General features: G+C 36.0%; 1 protein-coding gene across 3 annotated transcripts in view; it reads left to right on the forward strand.

The window, feature by feature from the left end:
- Nucleotides 1-15,723, forward strand: part of Cnc (NFE2 like bZIP transcription factor cap-n-collar) — a 247,305-nt gene that overhangs the window by 177,214 nt on the left and 54,368 nt on the right. For all 3 annotated transcript variants that reach the window (XM_076304818.1, XM_076304817.1, XM_076304819.1), the window contains exon 6: nucleotides 12,545-12,788. In XM_076304818.1, the coding sequence (XP_076160933.1) occupies nucleotides 12,545-12,788 (244 nt within the window). The remainder of the gene's footprint in view (nucleotides 1-12,544; nucleotides 12,789-15,723) is intronic.

The raw sequence follows: 15,723 nt of genomic DNA on the forward strand, positions 1-15,723 counted from the left end.
TACTTTTAATTCCAGTGATCGTGGAACTTTCAACATTGTAATATAATATACTGTGGATTCATTACAGATTCTTAAGTTTCTTTTAAAACGTTCGATATTGTTTAACTTTTATTGCGCTTTCGTTAACCATGGTCAAGAAGAAACGTGTAATTTTAATTACGCGATGCTACAAACACCCTACCATAATCGACGTTCCTTCAGTAATTATAACCTCTTCGAGGATAGATACTTTACTTTAATCGGTTAAACTTCAGTTCAACTATATTATTAATAAATAGATTTTTATCGAGCTATTTTCGATATCGTACGATTTAACTAACCGTTGAAGTTACAAATAAGTAATTAATAATTAAATTTCCGTTTCGACATCGTTGCAAGACCGATTGAATATTACAAATCGATGTCGATTTAAATTTTTGTTCATTTAGAATAAAGTAATTCACCTGTAAACAGTAATGGCTCTCACTTGTGCGACTTGAAAGCAAACAACAATCACGATGAACAATCTGAAAAAAATTGTAGAAAATAAAATAAAAGTAATTATTCTTTTCTCTATATTTTACACTTGAATTGAAATAAGAGGAAAGTGATCAAAATCAGTTTGCTTCCCCCCTAAATTCGACAAATAAGTCTCAAAAAATATCGATAATTCAGCGTTAATTTAGATCGAACACAATATTCGTATAGTTGCTAACGTAAGTCCAATTTCTATTTTTTCAACGACCTTTTCCCATCTCTTGATTCACTTTTCGATTCCATCGTCAAAAAAAGGTCGAGGATTTCGAACCAGAAAATTGATTCAATGGTGATTCAACTTGTTCGCTATTGTTGAAATCTTTACCGGTTAAAAAGTGTTGCAATGATCAAAATAAATGATACTTGCTCGATTCAAGGTCTGAGGAGTATTGCGGGTATGGTACGAGTTCCCAATTAAAAATTTTAATTCCTTCTACCGTTATCCGTGCTATGCGTGGCCTAGCGTTATCGCAATGGGAAAGAGTTCCTTTGTGATTCGCTGTAATCGTTTTTTTTTTTTCATTAAAACTGCTTCCAAACAATCAAGTTCTCGACTACAAATATCCGTTGTTGTAGACCGACTTTGATTTTAAAAATTAAACGCGAATTACAGCTCCGATATCCCACCGCACGTGTGATCGAACCTTTCAAGAATGGAGTCCCAGTTCGGGGCACGGTAAAGGTGATTGACCAGATGATAATCATTGACGTCTGCGTTTTGAATTACTGTATAAAACCCACTTCTCGTCACCAGTATAATCCGATCGAGAAATGAACGATTGCTTTACCAGTCGTGCAGCGAAGCACAAATGTTAATTCGCTGGATACGGTTCAACATCTATAGTTCGTGCAATACCTACACATCTTTCAAGTTTCGATATTTTTTTCAGTTGTTGCAAACATCGATGTTGACTGTACTCTGTCGCTATTCAATCGTTGTGCTATGTCTTCGTTATTCAGACGAGGTTCCGAATTTATAATGTTTTCTTTGAAACGTTTATAAGGAACAAATCCTAATACTTGTAAACTTTAAATCTAAACGTTAAATCGTTATCGATGCTATAAAATAATACGTACACCGATAAACTATTGAATGTTTCCGGTTTTTGCGTTACAAATGTCGAGAATATACTTAAATATGGAGAACTGAGTCATAGTTGATTAGTCGATGCATCGACATCGAACGTCAAGGTCGTAAGTCGACTTGCGTTCATCAAAATGGACGAATCACCGTTTCGGGAATTCGAGAACCATCTCTGAGACTTTCTCAAAGTTAAAATGTGTTCACTGTAAGTTTTATAAATATTTTTAACATTATCTATAGTTGTACTCTCCTTATTAAACTCGTACACCGTGCAATGTCGGGAATGGTTTTCGCTCGCACTCGTTTAAAAATTTTCTTTCGAACGAAAAATATCGATCCAATTATTTTTAATACACTTTATGGAACGTCGACAGAGCATTCTTTGAGAAACATAGGAAGAAGTTTCTGTAAATACATCACCGAGATGGGATACAAACATTTATTCAAATTAAAATAAGAAACGACATTGCTCATGGAACGATTCAAATTAATCAATTTAAACTTCCGTTATTATTTTACAATACGTATCTCTGTTGGACGAAAACTTTGTTAAACTTCTTCGTATACGTATCTTGCAATATTTTTGCAAGTAACTTTATTATTTCTTTCAATTTCGTTGTAATATTCTTGGACGCATTTTCGAACGGTTAAACTTCAAGAGAATCATTTTTTCAATCCGACGAACGAGAATACGTCCTTAAACAAATAAATAGCAGACATATTGTGTCCGACGTGGAGAACTCGATGGTTAGAGCGATTCAAGTATGACGTAGCGGATCAAAGTCTCGAGTTCAAAATATTTCGAAACAAAATGTTCGAATTATTTCATTTTTGTCACGAATGTCACAGTCCCTTTTTCTGGTCAACTTTTGTCGTCTCCAGTGACTCGAAGTGGCGAGAAACTTGTTCAATCGTTAACCCCTATAATTGATAAAGGAACCAGTAGATAAATCTAGCAATATTTTTATATTTTTCGTATCTACATATGCGAACGTTTCGTTCAATACATTATTCTCGCGTAGAAAATTTGTTTATAGGAGTCTTAGATAGTGGGTGATCGAATTATTACGAACATTTTGAAACTGTACACTACTTATTTGAAGTTTGGTCGAGAGTGGAATCGAAAATACCCCTAAGACGATACTTTGGTTTTTTTTTTTTTTGAATGTAATGTAAATCGGACTTCATTGCATTGAAAACGTTGAATATTTATTTTTCTTTCGAATCGATGGAGTTTGTAAAATTAGAAACGTGGAAAGCTCGTGTTTTGCTTTTGGTAAAACAAGTGTACAGTCATTTCTTGGAATACGTATATATTGAATTGTTCGGGAAGTCGTTTCGTTTTCCAAAATGAAGAATATATAATTTAATAAAATGTTTATACACCCTAAAAAAATCGTGTTTCATTTTCACCGAAAGAAACGAAATGACTTTCCGAACAACCTCATACTTCCTTAAAATTTTCGATCTTGAATTTAGAAGCCAAACCGTAAAGCGATCCCTATTCTTCTTCGAAGAAGAACAATACCAATAATCGTACAAATAGTTTCGATGAATCACGTGAACTAAATAAAATCTCCTAAGTCCACGATCTTCGATCGTTTACGTTTAAAAGTTTGCCGAGAAATCGCGAGAAGGCGTAAAGATTTTTCCGTTTGGGAACTTTCGATAAACGTAAAACATCGCCTCAGATTGTTAAAATTCCCCTTCAATTCTGTTTATCCGACGCGACGCGATGCCAGAAACACGTACGTGAACGAAAAATCCGGAAAAAGTGTACAATTTTTCGTTTCTATTCGAAAGAGGGGAGAAAAAAGTCTACGGAATAATCTAGAAACGCCTAACCATCGTCCACGCGCGACAAGTGTAAGGTTATCGTTGTAAAACCGAGTCGATGCAAAGTACACGTCGTTACGCGGCGCAAGGTTGACGACCGTAATAAATGCACGGACGAAAGAAAGAACATTTTTGTCGCGGGACAACCGTCCGGCAGAAATAGCAGCGGCGATCACCAAAACTAAGTAACGCGAAGACCATGAGAAATTGTTTAGCCATGGCGAACTGGTCGCTCGAGTGCGCGTGAAATACCCTGTGTCGTTCGTGGAAACGGTGTAAATCCGGTGAGTGGTTTCTTTTTTTTCTTTTCTTCTTCCTCTTTTTTTTTTCCTTCCTTTCCACAGTACGCTCCAATCACGAACGTCCCGCATCGAAGCAGTACGAGCGTAAAGTCGCGCTATTAGAAACGCGCGTTCGGTACGCGACAAATCGCCGTAGAACAAACGTCTCGTCCTACATTTCGCGGCCTACAGCCGACAGATGCGCTGACAAGCGAGAATCACCTGAAAAGTTCGCGCTCGACAGATTGCACGGACGACTGATTGATGTATCCGAACAACAATCGCGGTGGATTCGCGCCTAGGCAGCCTCTTCCCTATTCATCTTCTTCTTGCGACCGACGCATTAAGCGCCACTGGCTACCACCGCGCTTACGCGCGTATCGCTCTACCCACGAGTCTCCCACAAACATTTTACCTCGCGCGCCTCTATTATTTAGCTCCGTTGCGATTGGTAGACCCACATCTGCTGCCAATTTACCGACAGTTTTATCACGCTCGATGCTCTCCACTGTATCCGTGTCCTTTTGGTACCCTCGCAGCTCTCCGGTTAAATCTTCCCGATATTTATCGAGACACACGCAGTACCATCGGACGCGAGATCGCGAGCAGTGTAACAGTGTACGAGTTTCCAATTAAAATTCTTAATTCTTTCTACCGTTCGTTGTGTCGGGTAGGCTTACGGTGAAAAATTCATTCGAGATTCGCTAACGATGGTCGTTTTAACGCCGATACTGCTCGTGGACGATCGAGTTCTCGATTAGAAATATTTCCCATAGTCTGATTTTCATTCGAAGGAAATCGACGAGAATGATACAAAAATCCGTGGAATGAAAATATTACAGTATTATGGAAATATCACAGTTTGTAATTGTAATCATAAAATTGCAGATACAACTTTTATACAATATACACAAAATTGTAGATGTAACCTACGCTATGTACATTGACATAGGTGAAATACAGATTGAACCCTTTGCGGTTGTATTAAATTTGAACGCGGGTGTTGAGACTGGTCGGAATTAATTTCACTTGAGAAAGCAGCGATACGTAACATTTAAGATTACAAAGGATAAACAAGATTTATTAATTCTTTCGTGAACTTTAGATATATTTTCGTACAACGATGTGTTTTTATGTAACGATGTAGTAGGTTGTTTGGAAAGTCATTTGGTTTTCTTTCTTTTTGGTGAAAATAAGACACGATTTTTTTAGAGTGTATAAACATTTTATTAAATTATACATTCTCCATTTTGGAAAACGAGACGACTTTCCGAACAAACCAATATTTCGAGAGGGTGCGTACATTTTTAAAATTAATAAAGTTTAAAATTAATAAAACAATCTAGAAGCGATGTAAACGAAATATCCGTGCCGCAAATTTCTGAAACCTGGGATAGAATGAAAATTCTTATCCAAATTTTCCCATAGATCCTGTGACCCTGTATATAATTTGAGAAATACATAATTAAAACATGCACAATAGCTTCTCCGTTACATTGTACACATTTCGTGCAGCGTTTTTTAATTGTTTTCATTATTGAATTGAATGTGAATCGAATTAAATATTATTGGTTCATATTTTCTCGACAATGATGCACGGCAAAAGTAATAACGATGTTTCTTTAAGTAGGTACATTACAATTACGTAAACTCGAGAATATCCGTTAATTAACTTTCTGAACGTGCTATCGGGTGCAGCATTCATTTTGCAGATCTGTCTTCGATTGCAAATTGACTTATACTGAGCAGATACATTGTAAGACCATCGATAAATAAATAAAATTCTCGAAGAAATATAAGACTAGGGGAAGACGACAAATTGAATGCAAAAATGGATATTGCATCGGTGCACCGAAATGCATCAGATATATGCATCAAGATGCGTTTCAGAGGGAACATAAAACCTAGCTTAGTATGCGAGGATTAATTTTCTTTTCATAGGTACTGCGTTTACTGTGTGTTTTTTCGTACGATAAACACCGCGTATCTTTCAAAATTATTTTATTTCTTATTGTTTTATCGTATAGCCTCAACTTTGGTTTGGCGGACTGATTATCGCAAAAAATTTATCTCCCAACCAGTTCAGATAATGGACCGGTTTTACCGTAACCGTACGAAAAGATGCGATCCATTAAGAAAAACGATTTTCGTTAACGGTTCGTTACGCGTAAAATTGTATATGAATGTTTAATAAAGAAGAGCACCACTTTAGACAAATGGTATCAAGACTGAAGCGTCTGTACAGTCCCTACAGTACAACCTTTTTGCAATAGCATGAACAAATGAAAAAATTTGGAACAAACTTAACAAACTTACTGGAACAAATTTTATCCTTGATGGATAAAAATACTATGAGGTAATATTAAATGGTATCGAATAATGTATAATATACCAGTGCACCTAGCAATTGCAATTGTACTTTTCTTTTAAATAGAACTTTATAGTTTCGACTTTTCAACCTTTACGAAAACATACTAGGTTCATACTCGCTTATGTGTTAAGGACTCTAATCCTGGTATTTCAAAAATTGGTACAGTTAAAACACTTTGAGACGAAAACAGGATCTACCAAACTAAATTTTACAAGATGAAAAACACGCGATACCAATGCTGGCGCATATTAAACATAATTCTAATGTGTCCGTTCATAACACCACATCCGCCGATACAGCAAAATAATTCAACAAACATTTAATTAAAATAACTTTCAAACTACTAGCTTTAGGGTATAAATACCTTTGTACCTTTTTGTAGAGATTAAAGATCTCCATTGATCGGTCCAGTTAAAACTATAAGGTTCTGTTGAAAGAACAAATATTGGGTTGTTCGCAAAGTCATTTCGTTTTCCAAAATGGAGAATATATAATTTAATAAAATGTTTGTATACACTTTTAAAAAATCGTGTTTCATTTTCACCACAAAAAAAAAAAACGAAACGACTTTCCAAACAATCTACAATTGTAAAATAATTTCCATATTGTGCAGATACAATTGTAAAATAATTTCCATATTGTGCAGATACAATTGTAAAATAATTTCCATATTGTGCAGATACAATTGTAAAATAATTTCCATATTGTGCAGATACAATTGTAAAATAATTTCCATATTGTGCAGATACAATTGTAAAATAATTTCCATATTGTGCAGATACAATTGTAAAATAATTTCCATATTGTGCAGATACAATTGTAAAATAATTTCCATATTATGCATCGAACGTTACCATTTAATTTTGCTTTGCGGTACCATTATCTGTCTGTAACCGTTTTAAAGACAGGTTGTCTCGTAACCGACAGCTTATTAGTTGCGCGAGGAACCTCGTATAACAATAGTTAGTATAACGGTCGGTCGAGAAGAGATCGTTCTTGAAAACGGTCATTGGATGGATACCGACCGAGCCCTAGTCGGCTACTCAGTGATGAATCGGTCCACGGTGCGGCGTCGCATCCACACGTGCAACATTGCCACGCGATGTTCATGGAAGTCCGCCGCATTGAATCATACGGTATAGCGTAATATAAGTATAGTACAAGTACAGCACAAATATAGTACACATATAGTATAAACATAATACAAGTATAATACAAATATAGTACAAGTATAGTGTCCGTAAAGTACAAGTGTGGTACAAGTATAGTGTCTATATAGTAAAAGTGTGGTACAAGTAAAATGTCCATAGAGTACAAGTGGGTACAACTATGGTACAAGTACAGTGCGAGTATAATGAAAATACAGTGCACGTATAGTGCAGATATCGTGGAAATATAGTACAAGTATAGTACAAGTATAATTCGAAGTCTAATCTCGAGCAACAAGTAAGCGTAGCCTAAGTTCACGTTTAAGCGACGATAAGTATTTACGAGTAAACTAACGAGCGCGTTAAGGAACACCAAATCCTCCGCGCACTCGTGCGACAGTTACTCGTTAAGAAGCGCATCGATGAGATACCCGTTATCTGCATCGTTCCATAACTTTTATATTTCTTATTCGTAGTAAATAAAAACGCTCACCAAATGTACGCGTTCTTCTCTAAGAGCCTATAGCACCGCTACCCATCGCAGAACTCCCTCGAGGTCGTTTTCCCCTCTCCGAAGTAAACCTCGGAATCTACCCACCCTCTCCGCTAGGGAATCGCTGGGAGCTTCGATCGTACTTAACCGCATGGCGCTCGACTTATAGGAGCGTGGTACAACCTCCGTCGACACCCAACTGCCAATGAAATCTATTCACCCGTTTCTTTCGCTTTTACGTTCACTTTCTCGTTCTAACTCGGCCCACGCGGTTCTCTGTCCACGTGCGTTTGCCGAACGGTATCCACATTGTCTCCGTGTCGCCTCCGAAACTGCAAATAAATCAACTTCAAGTCGCGTTCGACACTGTCTAACCTAATATCGCTACCGTCGTTGCGGTACCGAAATCGATACATTACCGAAAACCGAAACAAGTAATTACCATTTTCGATCCGGGATAACTTCGTTGTTTGGAATTCAAATTGGAATTGAAATATTACGTTCTCGTAGAGTGTAAACGCATGTGTGCGAGGTATACAAAAATGTTCCATTCCAGATGAATTTTACGACTTAAAGGATTTTCTCTAGGCGTTGGTTTCTGGTAGCAAAGAACCCTCGAGTGCAAAGGGTTAATTAAGAATGGACATTTTTGAACACTCTTCTTTCCCCAGAGGAAAAAAGACGATAACGATAAGTAACGCGAAACAGAGTGGAGTACCGACGCAAAACGGAATTGTTATACTTGCCGGAATCGAACGTTGGCATAGCCCGGAAGCCTTTTGACAAAATGGCGGCTGGACAACTCCCCTGAGTTGCCGCGCCCGGTAATCGAGCGGGAAGACCCAGCCTACGGGAGCAACTGAGAAAACGAGGAAGACCGAGACACGAAGTCGGAACAATCCCGCTAAACTCGCCTAACCCGACCTAATCGTTTTTTTTTTCTTTTTTTAGACCGCGGAGAGGGTATCGCGCACACTGTTTTCTTTTTCCGATTTTTCTCGTTTCGTAGAATTCGATCCAACGAGACGACTCGGTAAAGAAAAAGAAAAAGTAATCCTATAGAAAGAGATAGACTGTGAGTTTGTTCTTGCGCGCATGCGTCGATCGCATACGTTTCTTTTTTACAACTGCTGACTTATCCGGTCCCTATTCGACCGAGTATAAAATGAAACCGTACGATACTATAGGGTTAGTACCGTAGACTTACGAGAAGTTCTATAAACTAATACGGTACCTTTGGATTGTTTTCTTTGGGGTCGTGTCAAAGGTAAGGTAAACAATCTAAAAACAATTCTAGAGCTGAAAGACAACATCGAACGTGTCATCGGTGAAATTGATCCGAGTTTGTGCGAAAACGTCAAATTTTGGGAAAAGATTGGTGCTCTGTAAAAAAAAGCCGAGGCGGCCATTCGGAAGATGTCTTGTTACATTATTAACTCCCAAGTTTGTATTTTTAAGTAAAAAAAAATATATCAAGATTACTTGAAACATTTGAGTTTTATGCAAAAAGTAAATCGACCGGTTATTATCGGGACACCCTTAGTGGGCCCCAAGAAGATTTTCAGTGTTCTAATTTCCGATGAAAACACAAACACAGCATCGGGGCAGCATAAACAACAAAAAAACATGAAAATTATAGTTTCTGAAAATTGTAATTATTTAAATAAACGGAGAATCTATGGCTACGGAAAAATTGAATCCGTCAACTGCCATGAATTCGGGGTCGGTAGCGAATTCCAGCCATTAATGAGACAATACACCGAGCCTAAGCGGGACAGACCAACAGCGAGGAAATAATAAAAATATTAATATTTCTCGTTGTATTCTTTACGAGAATATTATCACTGAATTGGTGAGGTTTTCCCAATGAAAATAAGTCCACCACAATTTTATGCGAAGACGCGTAGTTACTCGCAGAATTTGGAAATATTTCATTTTACGCGTAATGAAAAATTACTCCGAGTTTCTTGAACTGAAACGAACGATAAATAACTTTCACCGTAGGTAGAGATAACTTACTCTTTTAGAAAAACGCTCGTATGGCTCGTCTCGAATCATTTTTGTTCATAATTCCGTAAAGAGCGAACGTCCCTCGCTTTCTGATCGATAAACAGAAACCTGAACATTGTTTACAAAGTGTCGTTTCGAATGAAAGAAATTGAAAACCTGAATGTGCACATTGGTTGCTTCATGTTTTGGGAGTTTAAACGAAAGAATAACGAAACCACACGGCTAAATAAATGTGTAATACGTAGAAATTGCTAGATAGGAAAAGTTAGTCGATAACGAAAAGGAATAGAAAAATCGATATTACCTGTCGATCACAGACACTTACATGTTTCAATTCGCATAACTCGGTAATCGATATCTCCGATAACTGTGAACCAAAAAAATTTAGACGACATTGTTCTATTTATTCCTCGCGTGAAAGAATACGCAAAAAGAGAGCCGATGACTTAACACGTCATTTACTTCGTTTTCTCGGCAAAACCGTGCACACTTTTTCCAACATCGAGAGGAAACAATACAGGTTTATTCTTCTTCGATGCGACTCGGAACCTTTTTTCGTTCAGTTCGCTCGTACGAGACTTTTAACCGGTGAAATTTATCGCAATAGATTTCAAATAATACCAGAAAAGGCATACTTCTGCAATTGTTGTTAAATTCCAACGATCGATGCACACGTAACACAGGTAGGTTAGTGCGAGTAATAGGTACCAAAAGTTAATCGTATTATTCGAATTCGCACTATTTCTATACACGAAACGCAAAAATTGCTTTTAATTTAAAGGAAATACATGTACGATAAAAAATTGGAAACATACCTTTTCGTGCATATTTTATTCAATTATTACGACACAAGCGTGTTTAGTGTTTTTGAAAATATTTGAACCGAATCGCTTGTACTTTCTTTTCCTTTTTCGTATCTTCGTATAAGTGATGATTAATCCACAGTACTCTATCCAAGTCTTCGTTCTCTGTTAACTTGCATACTTCGATCCATATTCGAATAAACGAATGATAAATAGGAAGTATGGGATAATACAAAATTCGTAATTTTTTTGTTTTACTACACTATAATAGTATATACGAAGAAAAAAAACTTGTTGTTCATCGATACATGAGATGTTCTCCCTGTTCGTTATTTTTCATTCTGATCCATGTATCTCGAAAGATAAAGAATACACAAGAATTCGCAAATGATTATTTCCTGTTTCTTAACTTCAAGAATCAAAGTAAACGTACGTGCATATCCTTATACATTCATCGAAATGTAAATATCGTTAACAAATAAAAACTCGTGTACAACACCGTATTGTTGTAGATTTAGATTTTTACACGACCGTTTATCGAGAACAACCTTTTTAAAGAAAGTATAAAGATGCAAATTGGTTCTACGTAAAGTATAGAAATTCATCCACAATTAAATATTTCGAACGAATTATTAAGAAGTAATAGTAATTATCGATGAAAATAATACGACTTTGGTTAACGTTCGCGTAAGAACCGTTCTCAGAGAATCTGTACCGACCTTGTCTTCGATATTGATTCGAAATATCGTTACAAAATAGTTTATTGTACCGTATCGAAATATCCTTTCTCGTGTAAGAATTTTTCTTAGTCGTAATTTCCATAGTTTGAATCGTAACTTGACATCCAATCGCGATCAACGTGTATCCTCAGCCGGTCTGAGAGATACTTTTGACACGATACCAAAGTCATTAATATCATGACGAGTTTGAAGTGTGCGCGACCAACGTCTACGCGACCAGCAGGGTTTCTTCCTCCCTAGAATCCAGAGATTCACCGATCGACGTTTGACAGGTTCGATAGCTACGGGATTCTTCGATCGTGACACTCGGTAGATCGATATAGATGATCTTACGATAATACGATGCAAATATATCACGATTGTCGAGAGACAATATTTTACAGCGGGCGATGAAATTATTATTATTAACACTTTGTAACTGCTGCTCGTTCGATGTTGGCCAAGTGATCGAGAATGGAACTGAAAATGTCCATCCATATCCGTATCTACATATACGAACGTTTCGTTCAATACATTATTCTCGCGTAGAAAATTTGTTCATAAAAGTGTTAGATAGTGGGTGATCGAATTATTACGAACATTTCGAAACTGTACACTACTTATTTGAAGTTTGGTCGAGAATGGAATTGAAAATACCCCTGAAACGATACTTTGGTTCTTTTTTTCAATGTAATGTTATTTTCGTAACAATATCTTACAAAATTGTTTCGAAGCTTTTGGAATAATATATATATATGAATATTTGATCACGAGATACTTTTAAAACCATATTGGGCTGAGAAACGTAAACATTGTATTTCGATCTTTCACAAACGTGTGTCAGTTACCAATAAGAATTAACAAACTAACAACGAAGAGAACAGTCGTTTGTTCTACTTTGTTCGATAATTGAGAGCAATGGAAAGAACTGTTTTTTGCGATTACAATTTCACGTTTGAACCCCTTTGAGAGATGTATTTTTCAGCAAATTACGCGTAACAGTGAAACGAACAACTTGTCGCAACCATATTGGGCTAAGAAACGTAAACATCGTATTTCGATCTTTCACAAACGTGTGATAATTACCAATAAGAATTAACAAACTAACAACGAAGAGAACAGTCGTTTGTTCTACTTTGTTCGATAATTGAGAACAATGGAAAAAAACTGTTTTTGCAAATACAATTTCATGTTTGAACCCCTTTGAGAGATGTATTTTTCAGCAAATTACGCGTAACAGTGAAACGAACAACTTGTCGCAACTAAAATTGTTTGTACCGTAGGGTCGCATGCCATTCGTGCGTGCAATGAGCATGGAACAACGGTGGCAGGATTTGGCATCTCTTTTATCGCTACCTGGTGCACCAGACCACTTCGCGCATCCCGCGCATCCCGCGCATCCAGGATACCCAGGGCACGGTATAAGTCACAGTCATTACGAAGCGCAACGTAATGTTTTGCTTCATAATGCCACTCTGGCACCACCGGTGGGCGATCTTAATTCCACAAGCCCTTATCACAATGTGGGTGAGTAAGCAAGCGTTTTCATTTATTATGAACATCACTTGAACGTTAGAACGATACAAACAAAAACGAAACGAGCGAACGAATTACATTCTTACAGTTTTCACTTTACGACGAAATTCTCACATTTATCGAAACCCACGTAATCGTTTAAAGTTACTATTTACTAGCCACGTGAAATTTAACCACCGTCTATAACGATCCTTTGTACAATCATTGCTGTCTCTTTTACTTTATTATTACGAACAATGTTTTCCATTGTGAGAAAATAGCGTAAACAATTTCAAGAGCGTACATAGTCTTTTCTAATCGGATTGTATAAATATCTTTACGGAACAGAATCTGCGTTAACACGTACGTATCGGTAAACGAATATTGATGACCACTTTTTAAACCAATTTAATTGACTTGGGAACATTTATAATTATAAATTAAAAACCCTGTAATCGCACGACCGAGAGAGAGAACTTTATATTTTGATTTGTATTTGAACGAAAACGTCTGGCAAACCTCTGGTAAATGCTGATAAACATCTGGTTTATTTTATAATATTGATAATAATTACTACTTTAGTTTATAAAATTCCTAAGTAATATTTCTAATTTGTTCGTTTCTTTTCATTTTGTGTCAACGAAGTTGGACAAATTTTATATAAAAAATTAGACGAGAAAGATCCAAACTGTTCCAAATTTTAACGCCAAGAATACTTTTGCTTTAAGATGCCTCGAACGAACAAAAACGCGACTCGATTTTCAAAATGAGTAAAAATAGGATTAATTTCTTTTATCCTTTTTTCTTTTTATTTCACTTTCTGAAGAATGCGTTTTTAAAGGACTACACGATGAACCTCCTTTTACGATAAATGCAACTCCTTCGATGAGCGATAAATATAACGAGCTACATTTTCTAAAAAAGATATATCGCTGCTTATCATTATTTTTAAACTAACCAATGAACTTTTGAGTGAAAGCGTTCAAACTTTCGTTGTTATTTTGCGCAAAACCATTCGAACAACGTTTCAATGAATCATTTTTGCTCGGATCTTTGTCAATTATACATAGTTAACATTTCGGTACTACTTGTCGAGTACGGATTAAAATTTTGCCTTTAGGACAACGATAGTGTACTGATTTTTATCGATACAATTTTTAGAATGGTAGGTTGCTCCGCGTGTTTTGTATTTTTAGCAAATTCGTCGTTTTTGCAAACAACAAGTCGAAAAGAAATATGTTAACTGTTGTGTCCTGAAGACCTGTTCTATGAACACTCATTTCTTAGGATCGTTGTATCGTACATTTTGATCGTGTAATTTACATTGAAACTCTATCGCCAATTGCAATCTATATGCAAAATTTAACTTATCGTTACATCGTTCGATCCGCGAGCTAAGAATAATTTTTAACATTTAAAGGGACTTTCGGATTGGTTTGCTAAAAAGAATCGATTTTTTTCTTTTTACAATTTCGTATACGCTCTTAAACCCATTGTAAAAATATCGCAAAATAACGAAGACATTTTACTGTGTTCTGTATTGTTATTTTCTTGAATAAAAATATATTCAATATAAACGAAAAAGCACGCAAGTTCCAAAAAGTAAGAAAAATGTGCCGTAGTTAATTTTATGAGATAATATTTCGTTACATCGAAGAAGCAAAAATCGATTCGAATTTGTGGCTGAAAAGTAAAATTTCATTTAGAAACACTGTCGTTTTATATTTTCGATATTTCCTTTACGTTTCTACCGTCGGTAACAAAGTAACATACGAGTCTATTGTTTCTTTTCCTTTCGTATTAATTGCGATCAATTTCCATTGAGAATCGCATCACTGCGACAAAACGAATGCAACAGATTTCATAAAGTTTTTCTTAAATCTAATATAAATCGGTATAAATAGGGTGAATGTCCCACAATTTAAATTTCTTTATTTGATAACCGAATAATGTACGACGAATCGCGAGTAAAACATTTTGATACTAAATTTGAATTTTCTTTTCACATAACAATGCATAGACATGGCATATTTGGTTACACTTAATACGTAAAAATAGACGTTAGTAGGTAAATGTACCGTTTGAGTATTAAAAAAACGCAACTAATGTAAACAGAGAGGCTGAGAATTATGTAACAAAGGCAATAATTTTACTATTCATTTTGTATCTTTTACGCAAACTGAAACGTTAATACGTGAGGATCATTTCCATATAAGTGACAACTTTTCAAGCGCCAGTAGTTGGGACATTGAACTTCGTTGTACATTCTCGATTGATAAATAAGCAATTACATAACATTCAAATTGCTTCTACGATTTAAAAGACTTCTTCGAGGTTTCCAGTTTCTCGTATAAAAGAATGCTTCGAGTGAAAGAAGTCAAATTATAATTAGCTGTTATAAATTTCCTGGAGAAATGAAATAAGTATTATATTTCACAAAAAATAAATATGTCCGTTGTTTTAAAAACCAAGCAAAAGCTATCAGAATAGCAAACATGGATTCGAGTAATGCTAACAAAAGCGAATAAAATTCAAATAAATTGAATTTTTTGTCGAAACGTTGTTTCATAATTCCTTCAAGGGTTGAAAAGAAAATGAATTGACAGTATGGAGAAGCATCGCGTATCTATTTATGTTATGTAAGGAATTTTCGCGACAGAGTCATAAAATTGCTGTTTCAGCAACTGTGCTAGAAAGGAAGACCTTCCACGGGTATTTACGTACGTAAACCTTTCACGTTGAATCAGAATGTTCGACTCCGCCCATGTTACGTTCGAGTTGAGCAACAACTGTAAATATTGTCACCTAGTGACCGAACATGCGCTTAATTTGACACGTTGTTGAAACGCAACTACTAATGAAACGAGAGTCTGTAGTGAAAGACACACCACTAATTGGTGATTTAAAAAAATTGATACGAGATAAAAGATCGATCTCTACGAAAGCA

This window comes from Ptiloglossa arizonensis, chromosome 2, assembly GCF_051014685.1.
Source record: "Ptiloglossa arizonensis isolate GNS036 chromosome 2, iyPtiAriz1_principal, whole genome shotgun sequence".
NCBI lineage: Eukaryota > Metazoa > Arthropoda > Insecta > Hymenoptera > Colletidae > Ptiloglossa > Ptiloglossa arizonensis.